Source organism: Nestor notabilis, unplaced genomic scaffold (assembly GCF_000696875.1).
Source record: "Nestor notabilis isolate BGI_N333 unplaced genomic scaffold, ASM69687v1 scaffold5928, whole genome shotgun sequence".
Classification (NCBI taxonomy): Eukaryota; Metazoa; Chordata; class Aves; order Psittaciformes; family Psittacidae; genus Nestor; species Nestor notabilis.
This window is the reverse complement of record NW_009941381.1, coordinates 1-15,515: the sequence shown is the minus strand read 5'-3', so window position 1 is coordinate 15,515 and position 15,515 is coordinate 1. Positions and strand designations below refer to the sequence as shown.

The following is a 15,515-nucleotide window of genomic DNA, read 5'->3' as shown; positions in this document are numbered from 1 at the left end:
TGTGATTTATCCCTGTGCCCCCCCCCTTTCATTTAAACTAATAAAACTGTATGGAATGTACAGGTAAATGATTTTCCCTTGAGCTATCATTTATTAAATCAGTTTTCATCTGAAATGATTATTGTATGTTCATCAGTGGGAGGTTACACTGCAAGCCATAAACAGTAATGAAAGGTACGTGTGGGGCTTTTTTCTGATTTGCCTTGAAGATGTTGCTCTCTGAGCTGTGCCTGCAATGAGGAAAACCTCCTGTAGCACTGGTGGACTTTATCTTGCTTCTTTGTCAAGTAGTTACTGGTTTTCTTTCCTTTTTACTATAATGTCTCTTGTAGTGGGCCTGCTTCTGTGGCAAAAAAAACCACCCCAAACAAAAAAGTCCCTATTAGTACCAGGATCCAGGTTGTATAAATGCAAGATTTTGTTTTCTCACTATATACTGGAGCTATTAATGTGCATATATTAGAGGAGGCAGGCTGAATATGCTCACTGATTCTCACTGTCTCAGCAAAACAAGAACATTTCTCATAAAACTAATGATAATACCGTAGCTAGCTAACTAGATTTCTCAGAAGTGAACTGAATTTGGCGTCCAGGTTAAAAAAAGAAAAAAGAGATTCTTTCAGATTCCTGGTCATTCAGTGAAACAATGAACGAGAAAACTGTTTTAGCAAATTGAAAAGTGAAACTCTGCGTGCAGGTACATATGTTATTTATTTTTTCATGCATATTGAAAGTTCTATTGGATCCAAAATACAGGTTCAGTGCTTTTCAGGATGTATTTGGGGTTTATAATCAAATTAATTGGAAATAAAACATTTTAACAGAAGAAAAAAATATTTCATAATATTAAACTAAAATACTTCATTTTTAAGAGGAGTCCCTCTTAAAGTATAATTTATTTATTTTAAATTAATTTTGAAATGGATGTTTTAGGCTGACCTGCACATGCAAAAAAAAATGACTTTAAAGAGAATGCTTAAGAAAATCAACCACTCTGCTGATTCCAGGTTTTATAGTAAGCATCATTAAATCATTGTAAACTAGGGATATTGTCAACTTTATGTCAAAAAGTAGATACAAAGTACAAATGTGAGTGTTGTATTTGTAAATGTGAACACGTTGTTTTGTGTGTGCAGGTCCAGATTGATTCCACTTAATTTTAGGTACTGACCTTAGCTGCCTTGTCACCTTAGATCCTTCTCCAGTTACATCCCTCAGTGCCTTCAGCAAGCAGTTCAGAACTGAGACCCTTGTATCACTCTCCTGCCTGTAGCTCAGAGTCACTCTGCCCAACTTTGCATCTTGACATCTTGTCCAGCTCAGAGTTTTAGTATCGTAGGCACATTGCACATCTGATGCATTTTCTGATTGCCATTAATATCTCCTATCCATGAGCACAAGCTGCCAACCTGAGCAGCTTTAGTGTGTGAGAGAGAGAGAAACCTCACCTTCAGGACACGTACAGCAGCTGAAGAGCATGTCTGGTGGGCAAGTAAGATCATTGTGCCTGGAGGAAATACTGACACGTATTTACAGCTCGATGTACTGGTCATCCAGAGCACAGTTTGATGCTGGAAATGAAAACTGGCTCAGTGTGCGTTTAATAAAACTGAGTATCCAAAGTTGGTGGTTGGTTTCTCTGGCTGCTCTGCCAGTTTGATAAAATTCCTCACTTGGAGTTGCAAGAAGCTGGAGATCCAAATTGTTTGCGAGGAGCCTTCTAGCCATGGTTATCTTAGTAAGGATAACACCGTAAGGATCTATCCATGTAATTATAAGTGTATTTCGTAATTCCTGTGTAATCTATGCTGCAGTGAGTGGTAAAAAAAGGAATCTACAGTTTTTGAACAGCGATGATGGCTGTCTGCTGATGTAGACTGTCAGGAAGGTGCTGATAGCATGGATGAATCTCTACTGGCAAAGCTGTATTTTAGTCAAGCTATACCCAACAGGGTCAAAATGCTACTCAGATTGAAGTGCAGCCTTGTTGGTGTAATTGCTGCCACACCAGGAACTTCCAAGTACCAGCAGGGATTTTACCTGTTTGTGCCCCTGACCTCCGAAAGAGTCTGATATAGACATTGTCTCATTAAGAACCTCCCAAGGTCAGTGTAAATTCTTTACTGCTTCTTTCATAGGGCTCCTCGATTTAAGGGCTTCCAGCAGCAGGACAGCCAGGAGCTTCTGCACTATCTGTTAGATGCAATGAGGATTGAAGAAACAAAGGTAATGTCTTTGTGTTTTTAAAGAACTTATTTGACTGTATCGTGAACTACTAGTCATTGCTTCAATGTTCTTCATATGTTCCCAGTGTTTTAAAGATGTACTTAATGAAGTAAAAGCGCCTGGTTTTGTTATTTTGAGAAAAATAATGACTTTATTTGAAAGACGTTGATAGGAATTACGATTTCAGTCAGGATTAGAAAGAGTATGGTAAGTAGATCATGATTACTTTAGGAATCTCAATTGTTTGTGTTTAAAAAAAAAGGATCAAAAAAGGCTTCGAGGGGTATCCTCTTGAAAGTGTGAAGAACTAGTTGTTTTTTAAGTAAAGTGCTGCTTTTCATTACTTAAAATCTGCTTTTAAGTATGCCAAGTATATAAGCAGTTAATTACATGACATATGTCCCTGTGTGGGTTTGTTGTTGTTTTTTGTTTGCTTGTTTGTTTGTGTGGGTTTTTTTCCTTCATTATTTCTGCCTCCTGCATTGTTGAATGCAAGAAAGTGTGTGTTTGCTTTCTTGAACTGTTTTGACCATATCACATTTCAGCTGTCTTAGTCTTGCACCCTCCTTTTCAGATGATATTTTGGTAAATAGCCTTTGTCAAGTCTCCTCAAAAGGAGGGCCTTAAATCTTGTATTGACCAGTGTACTTCCTCTTCCCTCCACTTGGTAATGCGATGAATGTCATGATCCTGAGCTGAATTATCTTGCAGATAAGGTACAAAGCTGTGTCTAAGTCCAGTTCCTGGCACTAGAATAGTGCTGAACAAATCCCATCCTGCCAGAATACTAATATACATATACAGCAGTATACTTGATCATAAACAGAACTGAACTACAGGGAGAAAAAGCTGACCTTTGACATTGTCACGCTTACAAAACTATGTGTTGAACAGGGCACACAAGAGAAGCAGATGACTTCAGGTAGACAGTGGTTGTCACGTTTTTTGCCTTAGAGGGAATCTTTATTATCTTCTTTGTTGATTTTCATGTAATAAAAGGTTGAAACTCTATTTGCTTCACAAACAAGGATTCACTGAAAGCAGAATTATTACAATGACCAAGCTTCTCCAGTAGGTGACTGTGCTTTCCCCTCAAATCAGTCTCCTGTTTCACGAGTGAATATGCCGTCATTATGATAACCTGCCTTTGTATTTTCCTTTTGAATCTTTTATTATTAGAGAGCAATGACAGCTACAGAGCTGCCACAAAGGAGAGATGAAAGCCGGTGGGAATTTTAAATGACTTTTGGGGCAGTATTTCTGCCATCCCATCACCAATTGCAGGTTTGTCCCTGCAATTACACCCCTCTGCTGCCCTAATGGTGCATCACTGCAAACAGTCTTTGTCACCTCAGGCTGCTCTGCTGTGGACAGTACAAGTAAAAGCTCTGACTTTATTTATTGTAATTATCCTGGGTTTCAGGTCTGTAGATGGTGTGACAAACACCAAATGTTAGGCCTGTGCCAGCCGGACACAGGCAGGAGCAGCTCTGCTGGCCACGGGAGCCCGGCAGCTGCCTCCGTTGTCTCCCCACCACGGATGCTCTGGCTGGGGACAGCCTGCAGCAGTGCGTCTGCCACCAAAGACCTATAGCAGGGGTTACAGCCACTAACCTTTCTCTTCCACGCCACTTTTAAACTTCACTCTCAGAAGAAGCAATGTCCCCACTGAAAGGGCAGCCAGCTGCTTTGCGAGAGAGCTGAACCTGTACAGCCGTCCCTGCTTCCCTATCCCTACCGGATTCATTGTTTTTAAACCCTAAGAGTTTTGATGAGAAATAAACATAACGTGTAACATGGCACTAGTTATAGGAACTGACAAAAAGTCACATTACACTTTTGCCTCTCCTCTGGTTTTGTATCTTGCATCCAACACCAGCATTGAACGTTTTCCTATCTCCATTAAAAAAAGTTAGCAAGTGCATATGTACACCAGTGGACTTTTAAGATAAAAGCTTGTCGATACTACAATAAAGATGACATAGCGTCTGCTGTTTCCAGCAATGTGGGCTGGAGATGGTTTCACACCGGGGCCTGAAGTGGCTGAACCCTGCTGCTAATTGATTAATGTCTGCTGCCATTGTCCGCAGCACCCTGCCCATTCAAAGACTGTGTCTTTCTTTGACCTAAATAAATGGTTCAACGCGCTAATCCCAACAAAAGGGTTGCTTATGGCCCTAAACCCATTTATGGTGCTCAACTTCATGAATTACCTATTGATTAGTCCTTTTAGTATATTGTTGGCTTTAAGATGAACAAAGCTGAGCTCGGGGCAGCGGGAGTTAATTCACAAGCCAGGTCACATACTCGTAAGGTCGGAGTTTGACTTGGTCTGATGGGTGCCTGAACTGGAAACCAAACCTCCAACGCTGCCTGTCATTCTGACGCTTTTGTGATGTATGGCTTGAAAGTGTACTTTGCTGCCTGCAAACAAGAGCTATTTATTGTCCTTTTCCTCTTAGGACATAGGGTTTGAGTTACTTGCAGAAGGTTTGGTATTGCCATTTATCTCTAGAATGGTACTTTGCTCCAAGTGTGACTTCAGCGACACATTTACATATAAACATGATTTGCACACCAGCATGGTAGACTTGTACAGGTTACTAGAGTTTGTGGATTGGAGAGCCAGTACATTTGCTTGGAAAAAGGGAAGTACAGGTCATGCACGCTGTGGTTTCCTGTCAGGGAACCCAATTCATCCTCCCGCTTCCCTCTCCACAGCACATTGGAGGTAGGGCTGAGCTGCTTTTTGTACCACTGCTAGGGTACATCTCTCAGGAACACAGCATCTCCTTGTCCCAGGGCATACCTGCTCACGTGTATGAATTTGCTTCTTTTTGATCCTTCTTTCAAAATTGTAGGGTTTAGGACTTCTTGAGCAAATGTTGATGACGTTTATATGGATTCATAAAAAGTCTCCTGTCTCTCCTAAGGTTTTCTAACATAACTCTGAACTGTGCTGTGTTAGAAGATAAGCAGAAGTAATAAAAATACTTCCCAAACAGAGACATCGAAGACTGGCTGTTAAAAGATACTTAGCTGCCTTCAAGTATTTTGTGTCCTAGTCCATCCGTAATAGTCCATTCTTCAGTGTATATTTTATCCCCAACAGTGGAAGAAATGGATAGTATTTACTGAAATGGATTTATTTACTGAAAAACTCATAGTTTCTTAATAACCTATCAAGTGCTTTACAATGGCTCCCTTTTTAAGGGGAGGAAATTTTTGGATCCTTACTTTCTAAAGTTAAGCTTTGACACTGTTAGTGAATAACAGTAGTTTAAAAACATTGAATTACGATTATTGCATGGAAATAAGATAAAATCTAATAACATATTAATAGTTTTAAGAATATTTAAACTTACAATACTTACTAAATGTTTTGGCTTTTTTTCTTTTAATTATAGCGTATACAAACTGGTATCTTAAAAGCATTTAATAATCCAACTACTAAGACAGCAGATGAAGAAACCAGAAGAAAAGTCAAAGGTATGTAACTCTTTATTGAAAACTTCTAAAAATACACAAGTTTTTAAATACCATTTTCTTCAAAACTGACTATTGCAAACAGCAGTCCTGAAGTACTGTAGTTACATGACTTCTATTACGTTTTATTCTAGTGCCACCCAGTGTGTATCTGAAGTATAGAGAGCTTTGTATGGGCTGACTTACATCTTCATGTCCAGTATAAAGGCTTCCACTGTATTAATACTGCCTCTTTTAATGATAGATAGAATTTAATTTTGTTTTCTAAAATAGCCTGCTGCATCCAGAAATAACACTGATTTCTGTCAGAAATAGTTGTTGCAGATACTGTGAGCACTCTAAATCTGATTACAAAGCCAAGATAAGTTGTTTCAAAAGAAGGCATGTTTTCTTAAAATCAGTTTTTCAATTAATTTTTTCTATTTATGCAAAAGTTCTAATTATGGGTTGTTTTTTTTTTTTAATTGAAGTCTTAATAATGATTAAGCTATTTTGAAAGTCACCTTTCCCAAATCTGCGGAAGCTAAGGCATAGAGACAGCAGAACAGGCTTTTGTCTCATTTTTTACAGTTTTATAGTTTCAAAAAACATTTAAAAAGGGTGGCAACTTGTCTGCTACCATAGTGTAATGTATTGTCAAAGTAATACATTAAAAAGAAAATTGAAATTTTGTTTTAAAGAGTTCTTCTTGAGTGATACAGTATTATTATTGTGTTACAGTAGGTGGGGAAGGGAAGGATAAAAGGGACCCATCTCTCTAAAACAGTTTTAAATGTTGAGATAATACAGTATATGATGTATTAGTTATTGTATTGTGTTCAAAACGTTTTGAGTATGTTTAAAAATTGTGCTTTCATAATATATCTTGGAAAGAATTTTGTTGTACTTATAGTGTGGCATTGGATCTGTTATTTTTCACATTTAAAAAAGGCAATGTTTTTTCAGCATATGGAAGAGAGGGTGTGAAGATGAACTTCATAGATAGGATCTTTGTTGGTGAATTGACTAGCACTGTCATGTGTGAGGAATGTGAAAATGTAGGTATTCTGGAATTTGGTTTGATGTGGAATAGATCACATACTGGTTTGATTACGTTGTCTTGAAAGTATAAAATTGTACTGCCAATTTTATACTTGTTTGTTTGTTTGTAAAAACAAGACTTTATTGAAAGTTTCTCATTTAAAATGATTTATTCCTTCTTTAAAGCATTATCCTCCCAAACATAAGAAGAGGGGTCCTTTGAATTCAAAAAGGATCCAAGTACTGGGATTGATTTTACATCTAACTTAAGGCTGGAGGTTCCAAATTCTGTAATCATCTGTGTTACACCCCAATTTTATTTGGTATTTTTAAAACACATACCTGTCTTAAAATGTAAATCCTCCTGCCTGGTCTTCTGGGATATAACTGAAAATTGGGAATTACTTTGAATTAGTCTGAGTGGGGAAATGCTAAAATTACCTTTTATTTTCTTGAAGTATTTTTGATGATTAACATAATAACCTAACGAACAGCATATTCCTTTCATAATTAATATTACTGACATTTCATCATAAATGCTTTCCATGATCCTTATAATTTTCTTTAACTTTGGAAGAGAAAACTCTTATTTGCATGACTTTTCTAATTGAATGTTACATTTGTGTTTGGTTTAAAACATTGTATTTCATATAATAGAGATTAAGTAAATCAATCTGAATAATTAAGCACAGTCCTGCAGTGCTAGGTAAACGTCCCTGTGTGCGATGTGCAGATTGTACCTCACTGTGCTACTAGTATCAATGAAGAACTTTGACTACGTAAAATATAGAGGTTGTATGTATTTTGCATGTCTCATTTATTTTTGTTGGATTCTTACATTCTGCCTGCACAGGACTCGGGAATTTGCTAGCTGTAACCCTCTGAGGAAAAGTTTAGCATTCACTTTCCTTTGCCCACACTGGCAAACATGTTTTTGACTAACGTTTGTTCATGCAAACTCACTCTTTAGAGGAACCCCTTTTTGAACATCTCTCATTAGGCAGTCAGCCATCGTAGTTACAGTGGTTTTGATCTCATTTATTACTTTACTGGAACTAAACCAGGCTGCATCTCTCACACAAAAGTAAAAATAAGCCTACAGTCTGTATCAAATGTCACAGGTGGAACATAGGGTCACAAAAATAAGGACAATGATGACAGTAATTGAGGGCATGACTGTATTCAGTAACTTACATTTAGGTGATTTTTATTTTTTTGGTTTTTAAGGCCTTATTTTTCAGAGTCTTTCCAGAGGTAGATAAGTCAGTTTTGGAAGGAGTTTGAGAACGGCAAGGGAGAGAGCTTAAGGAACAGGCTTGGTTGGGATGTTCTAGTCATAAAGGCAGATGGGAAGTGCTGAGAGAAAATCTCTTCAGGTTGCTTTGCCAGGTTATTTCCAGTTTCTGCTTAGATTATGTATGGCTTCTATAAGCCATGACAAAATTTAAGTACAGAAAAGGAAGAAGGGTTTTTGGTTAGTTGGTTTTTTCATTCCATTCTTCCCCAGTAGTTGGATTTATTTTAACAATTACTAGAGTATGTTATGGTATGAAAAAATTTATTAAATCTTTTGGCTGCAACCAGTAAGCCTGCCTTAATGTTTTCTGAGATGATCAGATGGGAACCTGTCATTAACTGTCATTAACCAGTCCTTGCTGCTTAATAGTGTATGAGGTCAAATGCCTGCACAAAAGTGTCCAGGATCAGGAAACTCTAAGATAGCTTTCTGCGGGACTGTACCCTTTAGAAGGCCCACATGACTTGAAAATCTGTCTGGAGCTCAGAGAAACTGAGCATCACATTGCTTCTAGTTCATGCCCACATGAATGGCCTTGCCCCTTTTTGTCTGTATGCTGTAAGTTTGTGCAGTCTTAGAGAGAAAATCAGAACTATCTTTAAATAAATAAATAAATAAAGTCTGTGGGAAGTTCTTCATTGTAGTTTGATACACTTGTAACTATTTAGCTTTTTTTTAATAGTTTCTGATAAGTTGATTTTAAAAAGGGAGCTATGTGCTAAATCTGTATAATGTTCTTTGCATTTAATATGCATTTTCTCTTTTTCTTCAAGATTTCAACAGTAAAAGAACCTTTCATTGATCTTTCACTACCTATAATAGAGGAGAGGGTAAGAAACAGAATAAGTAACTATTGCTTTCAGTGGATAGTGTTTACATACCTTTATAAATATGTTTATGTATATACAGTTCTGATTGCAAGCCTAAAAATGTATGTTTTTACTGTCATATGTCTGTTGATTATATGACTTTAAATAGATATATAGACATACAATGTCTTAAGTGCATATATTTTTAAATTAGTCCAAACTTGCAACAAATGACCATAGTAATTTACATTATATGTAGGTTTCAGATGAGCTTAATTTGGTAGTAGTTTTAGTGTATACTTACATGAATAGAATGACTATAAATTTTGGGGTTTTTTTGATGGTTCAGAAAGGTAGATTCAGCATATGGGTTTGCATCTAGAGAACACGAGTCCCTTGAGCTGAAGTGTACCTGCAGGATGAGACAGTGTAAAAATGGATAGGCTTTGAATATATTCTGGTGGTTCTGGCATTTCACAAAATGCTTCCATTAGCTGCAGAGGAACTGTATATGTTTATATATATACACACACACTGGCTTGAGAGACTTGGGGTTTTCATTTGAGAGTAGGAGTGGTGGGATGGGAGTGGTTCTTCCCCCATCCTGCATATATTCATGTATATTTAAGGAAGAGTATTTAATGTAATATTTAACCCTGTATAAAGTGTACTCTTCTCTAAACACCAATTTGGCTCATAATAAATTCTTCATCTTTGTTGCTGCATTGAGTGCAGATGTCTGTGGGAGTTAAAGCTTTAAGAGCTTTTTGAGTACCTGGGCTCTTATGCTTTCTGGCTCACACATGTAACATGGGATCTTCATGGGTTCTGTTTGAGAGAGAGACTTGCTGGCTTTTGAAATATATTAATTATATATGATAGTTCAACTTTAATGTTTTAGCTGTATGTTTCTATGTGCAAGAAATTAATTTTAGAAGCAGACAAATACTTCATAGGTAATTCCTCACATATCAGAGATGAGACCCTGGCACAGGTTGCCCAGGGAAGCTGTGGCTGCCCCATCCCTGGCAGTGTTCAAGGCCAGGTTGGACAGGGCTTGGAGCAACCTGGTCTAGTGGAAGGTGTCCCTGCCCATGGCAGGGGATTGAAGTAGGTGATCTTTAAGGTCCCTTCCAACCCAAACTATTCTATTATTCTATGATTTTTTTTAGCAGTCACTGCACTTACTTGAGGACGTGCATTACTTTATGGTCATCTCTTTCCTTTATAGTCTAGATATGCTGCTGCCATTAGTGTGATGGAGGACGTGCAGCAGTTCCTTCATCATGTCATAAGGTGGTAGAGTGCACCAAAGACTGACCTACAAGGAGCTATGTCCTGTTTGATGAATTCACAACTCATACAGCTATGCATGTGCTTATACAATACGAAAATAGATTATTTGGTATGTGTTCTGTATACAGGAATTTTGTATCATTCATATTTTTGGCTCTCAGTTATCCTTCAAAGATGTTGATAGTGAGTTTATGATAAATAAAATGAGAAAGTAGTCTTATACAACAATTCAGGCACCATTTAGCTGGATTTATGTAGGTTACTGTTTTCTAAAGTAAATGGAAAAAACCCACCTACATTCATCTTTCATCTAGGTTGCAAAGGAATACAAAATTGGCATATTTCCTTCCCTGATTTCCTGTCTAATTTCTTAGGTTGCAAAACCTGTGCCTTTGGGAAGAACAGGTAAAGGTAAAAGTGCACAAGAGGCAGATCTTGGTCAGTATAACTGTTCTTCTGTCACTACACTGAATAATCAACCCAAAATTGTCAAGAAACATGCTTTACCAAAAGATAAGGTAAGAATTTAAATACACTAAATCTTGAGTTTATTCTGAAGTTTCTGTGGCTGAGGGGTGGGAATTCGGACACCTATCAATGGGGATTTTTTGTGTACATATAGCTGCTGTAGACTTGTTTTAAAATATTTAGGTCATTATTAGAAGTGTGAGAAATGACAGACAGGGAATCATTTAATTTTTTGTTATAGGGTTTCATTTGTAAGTAAAAAAAAATAACTGCAAGTTAGTTTGAAATCATGTTGCTTTTTTTGTTAACTGCTTTTCTTTTGGTGTCCTTGTAGTTAGTTTCTGGTTGCAGTCAGAAGAACACTGTGCCAGCTAAGAGAGAAGTCTGCGCTAGTGCCTTCTAAGAGATTAGTTGGCAGTGGGCAAACCAAAAATAGTACAGCCAGCAGACACTCTTGGGACATACATTATTGTTAATGAAATGTGACAAAGGTCTTACTGTCCTTATTAACACTTTCTTTTTAATAAGACTTATCGGCCATATAAGGTTATGTGGCCAGTTAGAATCTATACTACAAGAGACATGGAAAAATCCAACACAGTGTGAATAATAGTGTTAATATTTATAAATGCAAACACAATTACTGAAATGTTTTAAAAGTAAGAAAATAACATATAGTATCATTCAATAAACTAGACTAGATGGACTAATACGAAAGAAGCAACAACTCTGCTTTCAGTAAGAACAGATAAACTGACCTGTGAAGTATGTCTGTCTAATTCTTGAGGCTTTCTGATACTCTGCTCCCTCTCTTTCTTTTCAGATACGTATTTATCATTATTTTAGTCCTTTATTACTATTATTTTCAGTGTAATAGATCTGTTTTGCAGTAAACTTCTAATCCAAAACAAACAATTGTTAAATTCAGTCAGTGTTTGCTGATCTGTGACTTCAGTTTATCAGTTTGTAAGTTTGCTTGTGAAACCGGGGGGTGTCCTTTAGGTGGTTTTGTAAACTAACAGAATACCTGAACACTCCTTGTTAGGCTTTTCTCCTGAAATGAGGAGCAAGTTCCTCTCCCTCTTTGCTACTTATAAGACAAAGGGGAAAAAAAGTTGCTAATTTCTTTTGGAAAGCAGCCAAACGAAAGAAAGAAAAGAACCATGAATGATTATAAATCACCTAAATTATGGCAGCATTGGGGTTTTTTGATCTATACTACTAGTTCTCTGTGGCAGCAAAGGTAGTGGTTTGGGGTGTTTTTTCCTTCTTGCAATCTCGATAAAATAAAAAAAATAAGCAACTTCAGATGATACACAAATTAGCAAACATACTGCCAGGGATGCTTTATTTAATTCTAAGAAAAATGCCTACAAGGTAAGTTGGATTTTCTTCTGGAGCTGCAAAGGCCTCTGAAGGGAGGCTACGGGACTAGTTTAAACTTAAGAACCTCTTAGAAGCTTAAGTTAGATTAAGTGACTACCATTTTAAATGCGCCATCACAGCTGTCAAAGTGAATGTCATTAGTTGAGGGGGAAGTATTGATCTTGCAGTAAGTATAATGCTCTTAGCTGGCTGGGGTGTAGGTTTCTAATCCCAAATTGGTTTAAAAAGATCTTAAGGAAATCAACTAGCTTAAACATGTGAGAGATGGAGAATATAAAGTAATAGGTTGAATTTGCTTTGAATTGGTCATGTTTCAAAGCTGTGTTAGATCAGAGATCTGTTCTCTGTTTCTCCTCTATATTACTGAAATAATAATGCCATAATTTACAGAATCAGTTGAATCAGGAAAGACGGCTTGCCAGAAAAGCTTCCTCGAATGAAGAAGAAAGAAGTCCTGTTATAATGCAGGAAAAAAGCAAAAAGCTTGAGCTGGAAGGTGGCTCTGGCGTTCTGTGTTCCAAAGACACAACTGCTGACTCTGCTGTAAATGGAAGTCAGACGGATGGCAGCGAGAAGGAAGCCAGCCGCTCTGAAAGCAGCTTTGATGCAGACAGTGAAGCCTCAGAAAGCGAAAGTGCTTCTAAGCAGACAGCTTTCAGCCTGTCCAGCAACATGTCTGGTTTGCATGTCAACCACATAAATGTTAAAATGCCCCACAACAAACCAAGTGACAGTAATGAAGAGATGATTTCCAGTGCCATATCCAAACTCAGCTTATGTGATACTATACATGAGGATAAAAAATTGAGCCGTGGAGATCCATCAACAGGTTTATCAAATAACCCCATGTTCTCAGTAGACAAATCCCCACTGTCCCAAAACCCTCAAAATGCTTTCCAGACGCTTTCCCAAAGCTACATAACTAGCTCAAAGGAATGTTCTGTTCAGTCCTGCCTCTACCAGTTCACCTCTGTGGAGCTCCTAATGGGGAACAACAAGCTCTTATGTGAGAGCTGCACAGAGAGGAAACAGAAGTATCAGAAGAAAACCAACTCCACAGGTAAAGTGCTTGTATCTGTCTGGACGCTTCACAAAATTGCCTCTCAAAACCTGTGCCCCGGTTTGCTGTGTTATTGCTCCAGCATGGGCCTCCCCCTTGTGGCTAAATAGGAAATATCTCCCCAAGCAGAACTGGTAAAAACTTCATCCTGCCAAGGGCAGACAAAATTTTAAATTAGAACATAATCGTAGATATAACTTAGAATTAATTTTGCAGCTTTTCTTTATTTTATACAAGATAAGTAATTTAAAGATGGCCATAAACTGAACAGACACATCATTCGATATTAATCTTCCCTGCTGTTTCTGTTCTTTACAATCCTAGAAGCTTTAAAATAAATGCTGTATGTAATACTCAGCTCTAGCAACTTGCATCCTCAGCGAAGTAATGTAATTAAGTATGTAAGAGGGCAGAAAAGACACTTGTGATGCAGAGGGGGGGGAAACACAAAGATTTGTAAGGATGGAGATGAGAGAGAACTACCTTCTTGTGACAATGCTTTCCTTGACATTTATGTAGCCCAGGCAGACCATTAGGGTTCACCAAGTGAGAAAAAACATATTAAAATGATGAAAAATAAACTATTAAAAAGGACTGGAGGATTTTTTTCGGTGTATGGTTATTCAGAAGGATAAAAAATTAAGCTCTTCAGATAATTTGTAAATAAAATATAAACAGAGGTCTTACAGTAACAAAAAATTGCCCATTTGCTGTGCATTTATAGCTGTTTAGAGAGATACAATTTAAGCATGACTAAATTCAGAAAAAATAATCTAAGCGTAGTATTTTATAATCATTCATTATTAGTCTGAGAGTAAGTGCTGTATAATAATGTTTTGGTTCCACAGGCACAGTGAAAAAGGGAAGAGGAAAATGTGTTCACAACTAAGCATTATTCTTATCTTTCTAAAACAAAAGATGTAAGAAATCACCTGCTTTTACTTGAAATGCTCCATTCTACCTCAGATGAAATATTTTCCTCTGGACATGTGTAAAACCAGGAAATTACTTTTTGTCAGAAAAAAAAATGCTGTTGGCACATTCCCTTTTACAGTATGGCTAATCACTGAGCTACTTTTGGCAAGAGCCCCAGGTTCAATTCTGTCTGCACCAGAGGAGATTGGAGTCCACATATCCCAGTCCTGTGTGCTTAAGCCAGCAGGTTATGAGGCCTCCTGAAGTAGACACTGCTCCTCAGACCTTTCTTTTAAATAAACACAAAATATGTAGTCATTCAGAAAGAACTGAAGGATGCAAAATGAATCTCTTAAGGGTTAGGACATTAGCATAGATAGGAAACCTGTGTCTTACAGTTCTTCTTCCTGTGATTGTCCATTAATTTCAGGTGAAATGCTTTTAACAGGCAAGTTGGGTGCTATAGTAACAGATGATGTAGGTATCTCAGTGTGCAAGCTGACCTGATAGTGTACATGCTTCCAACTCTTGATCTGATTTGCACAGAAAGAGCTAAAATAATGCTCAGATTTGGCAAATTGTGTTTATTAAAAACTAGAAAAAAGAGAAAGTATTTTTCTATTACTCTTTTCCTTGCATTTTATATAACATGCACAAAATCATTGCAACATAGAACTATTCTGTCAAATGTTTAAGAAATACTTAAATTCTGTGTGACTGCTTTCACTTTACAAATTATTTTGATATTCATAAATACAGAAAAGAAAATGGAAGGTGTCTACACAAATGCTCGGAAACAGCTGCTGATTTCTTCAGTTCCTGCTATTCTTGTTCTCCATCTGAAAAGATTCCACCAGGTAAAAGGCCAGAACCCTGCTGTATATTCCTCTGCCCCACCGGTGGACAAGCAATTCTTTCAGTGGTGTTGTGTACATTGATACTTGCTTTTTATATGGAGAACCACTATCTGAAACATGCCTATTTTTTTTTTTTTGATTGTCTAATCCTTCAGAGTGCATTTAGCCATTCAGATGTATCCAGGGAAACCTCTTATGTGTCCATCATGCTTATGTGTAGCAGGCATTGTATTGAAAGCGTAACAAAAAATGTTTAAATCAGTTAGAATCTTATTACTGGTTTTGGTTTATTTTAATACTATAATAATACACCTTAGCTTTAAAATGCTTCATAGTAAAAATACTTATTTTACAGTCTTCATTTTTCCTTTTCTTTTGAAGGCTGGTTTGAGTCTACGGAAAGTGAATAGGCATGTGGATTTCCCATTGATTTTAGACTTAGCACCATTTTGTGCTGCATCTTGCAAGGTACCCATTTCAAATCTTTATTGTTATGGTCCTTCAAGCTGTTGTTCTAAGCACGAGTAAAACTGGATTGATGATAATGATGATGGTAATGTTTATTATTCCTTCCTTTCCTAGAGGAAATTACAGAGTGAATTTTTCAAACAGTATCTCAAGATCAGAACTGTAACTAACTGAAATTCCATTCCATATTAGGAATATCATAGAATCATAGGATCATAGAATCATAG

General features: G+C 37.1%; 1 protein-coding gene across 1 annotated transcript in view; it reads left to right on the top strand.

Annotated features, from left to right (window-relative positions):
• USP45 (ubiquitin specific peptidase 45) overlaps positions 1 to 15,288 on the top strand; it is a gene marked incomplete at its 3' end in the record, with an annotated part of 38,913 nt that extends 23,625 nt beyond the window's left edge. Inside the window, exons 8-15 of the mRNA XM_010020853.1 lie at positions 2,139 to 2,226; positions 5,634 to 5,715; positions 6,658 to 6,749; positions 8,803 to 8,859; positions 10,509 to 10,652; positions 12,379 to 13,048; positions 14,723 to 14,820; positions 15,202 to 15,288. Of these exons, the coding sequence (XP_010019155.1) occupies positions 2,139 to 2,226; positions 5,634 to 5,715; positions 6,658 to 6,749; positions 8,803 to 8,859; positions 10,509 to 10,652; positions 12,379 to 13,048; positions 14,723 to 14,820; positions 15,202 to 15,288 (1,318 nt within the window). The remainder of the gene's footprint in view (positions 1 to 2,138; positions 2,227 to 5,633; positions 5,716 to 6,657; positions 6,750 to 8,802; positions 8,860 to 10,508; positions 10,653 to 12,378; positions 13,049 to 14,722; positions 14,821 to 15,201) is intronic.
• Between the last annotated feature and the right edge of the window lie 227 nt (positions 15,289 to 15,515).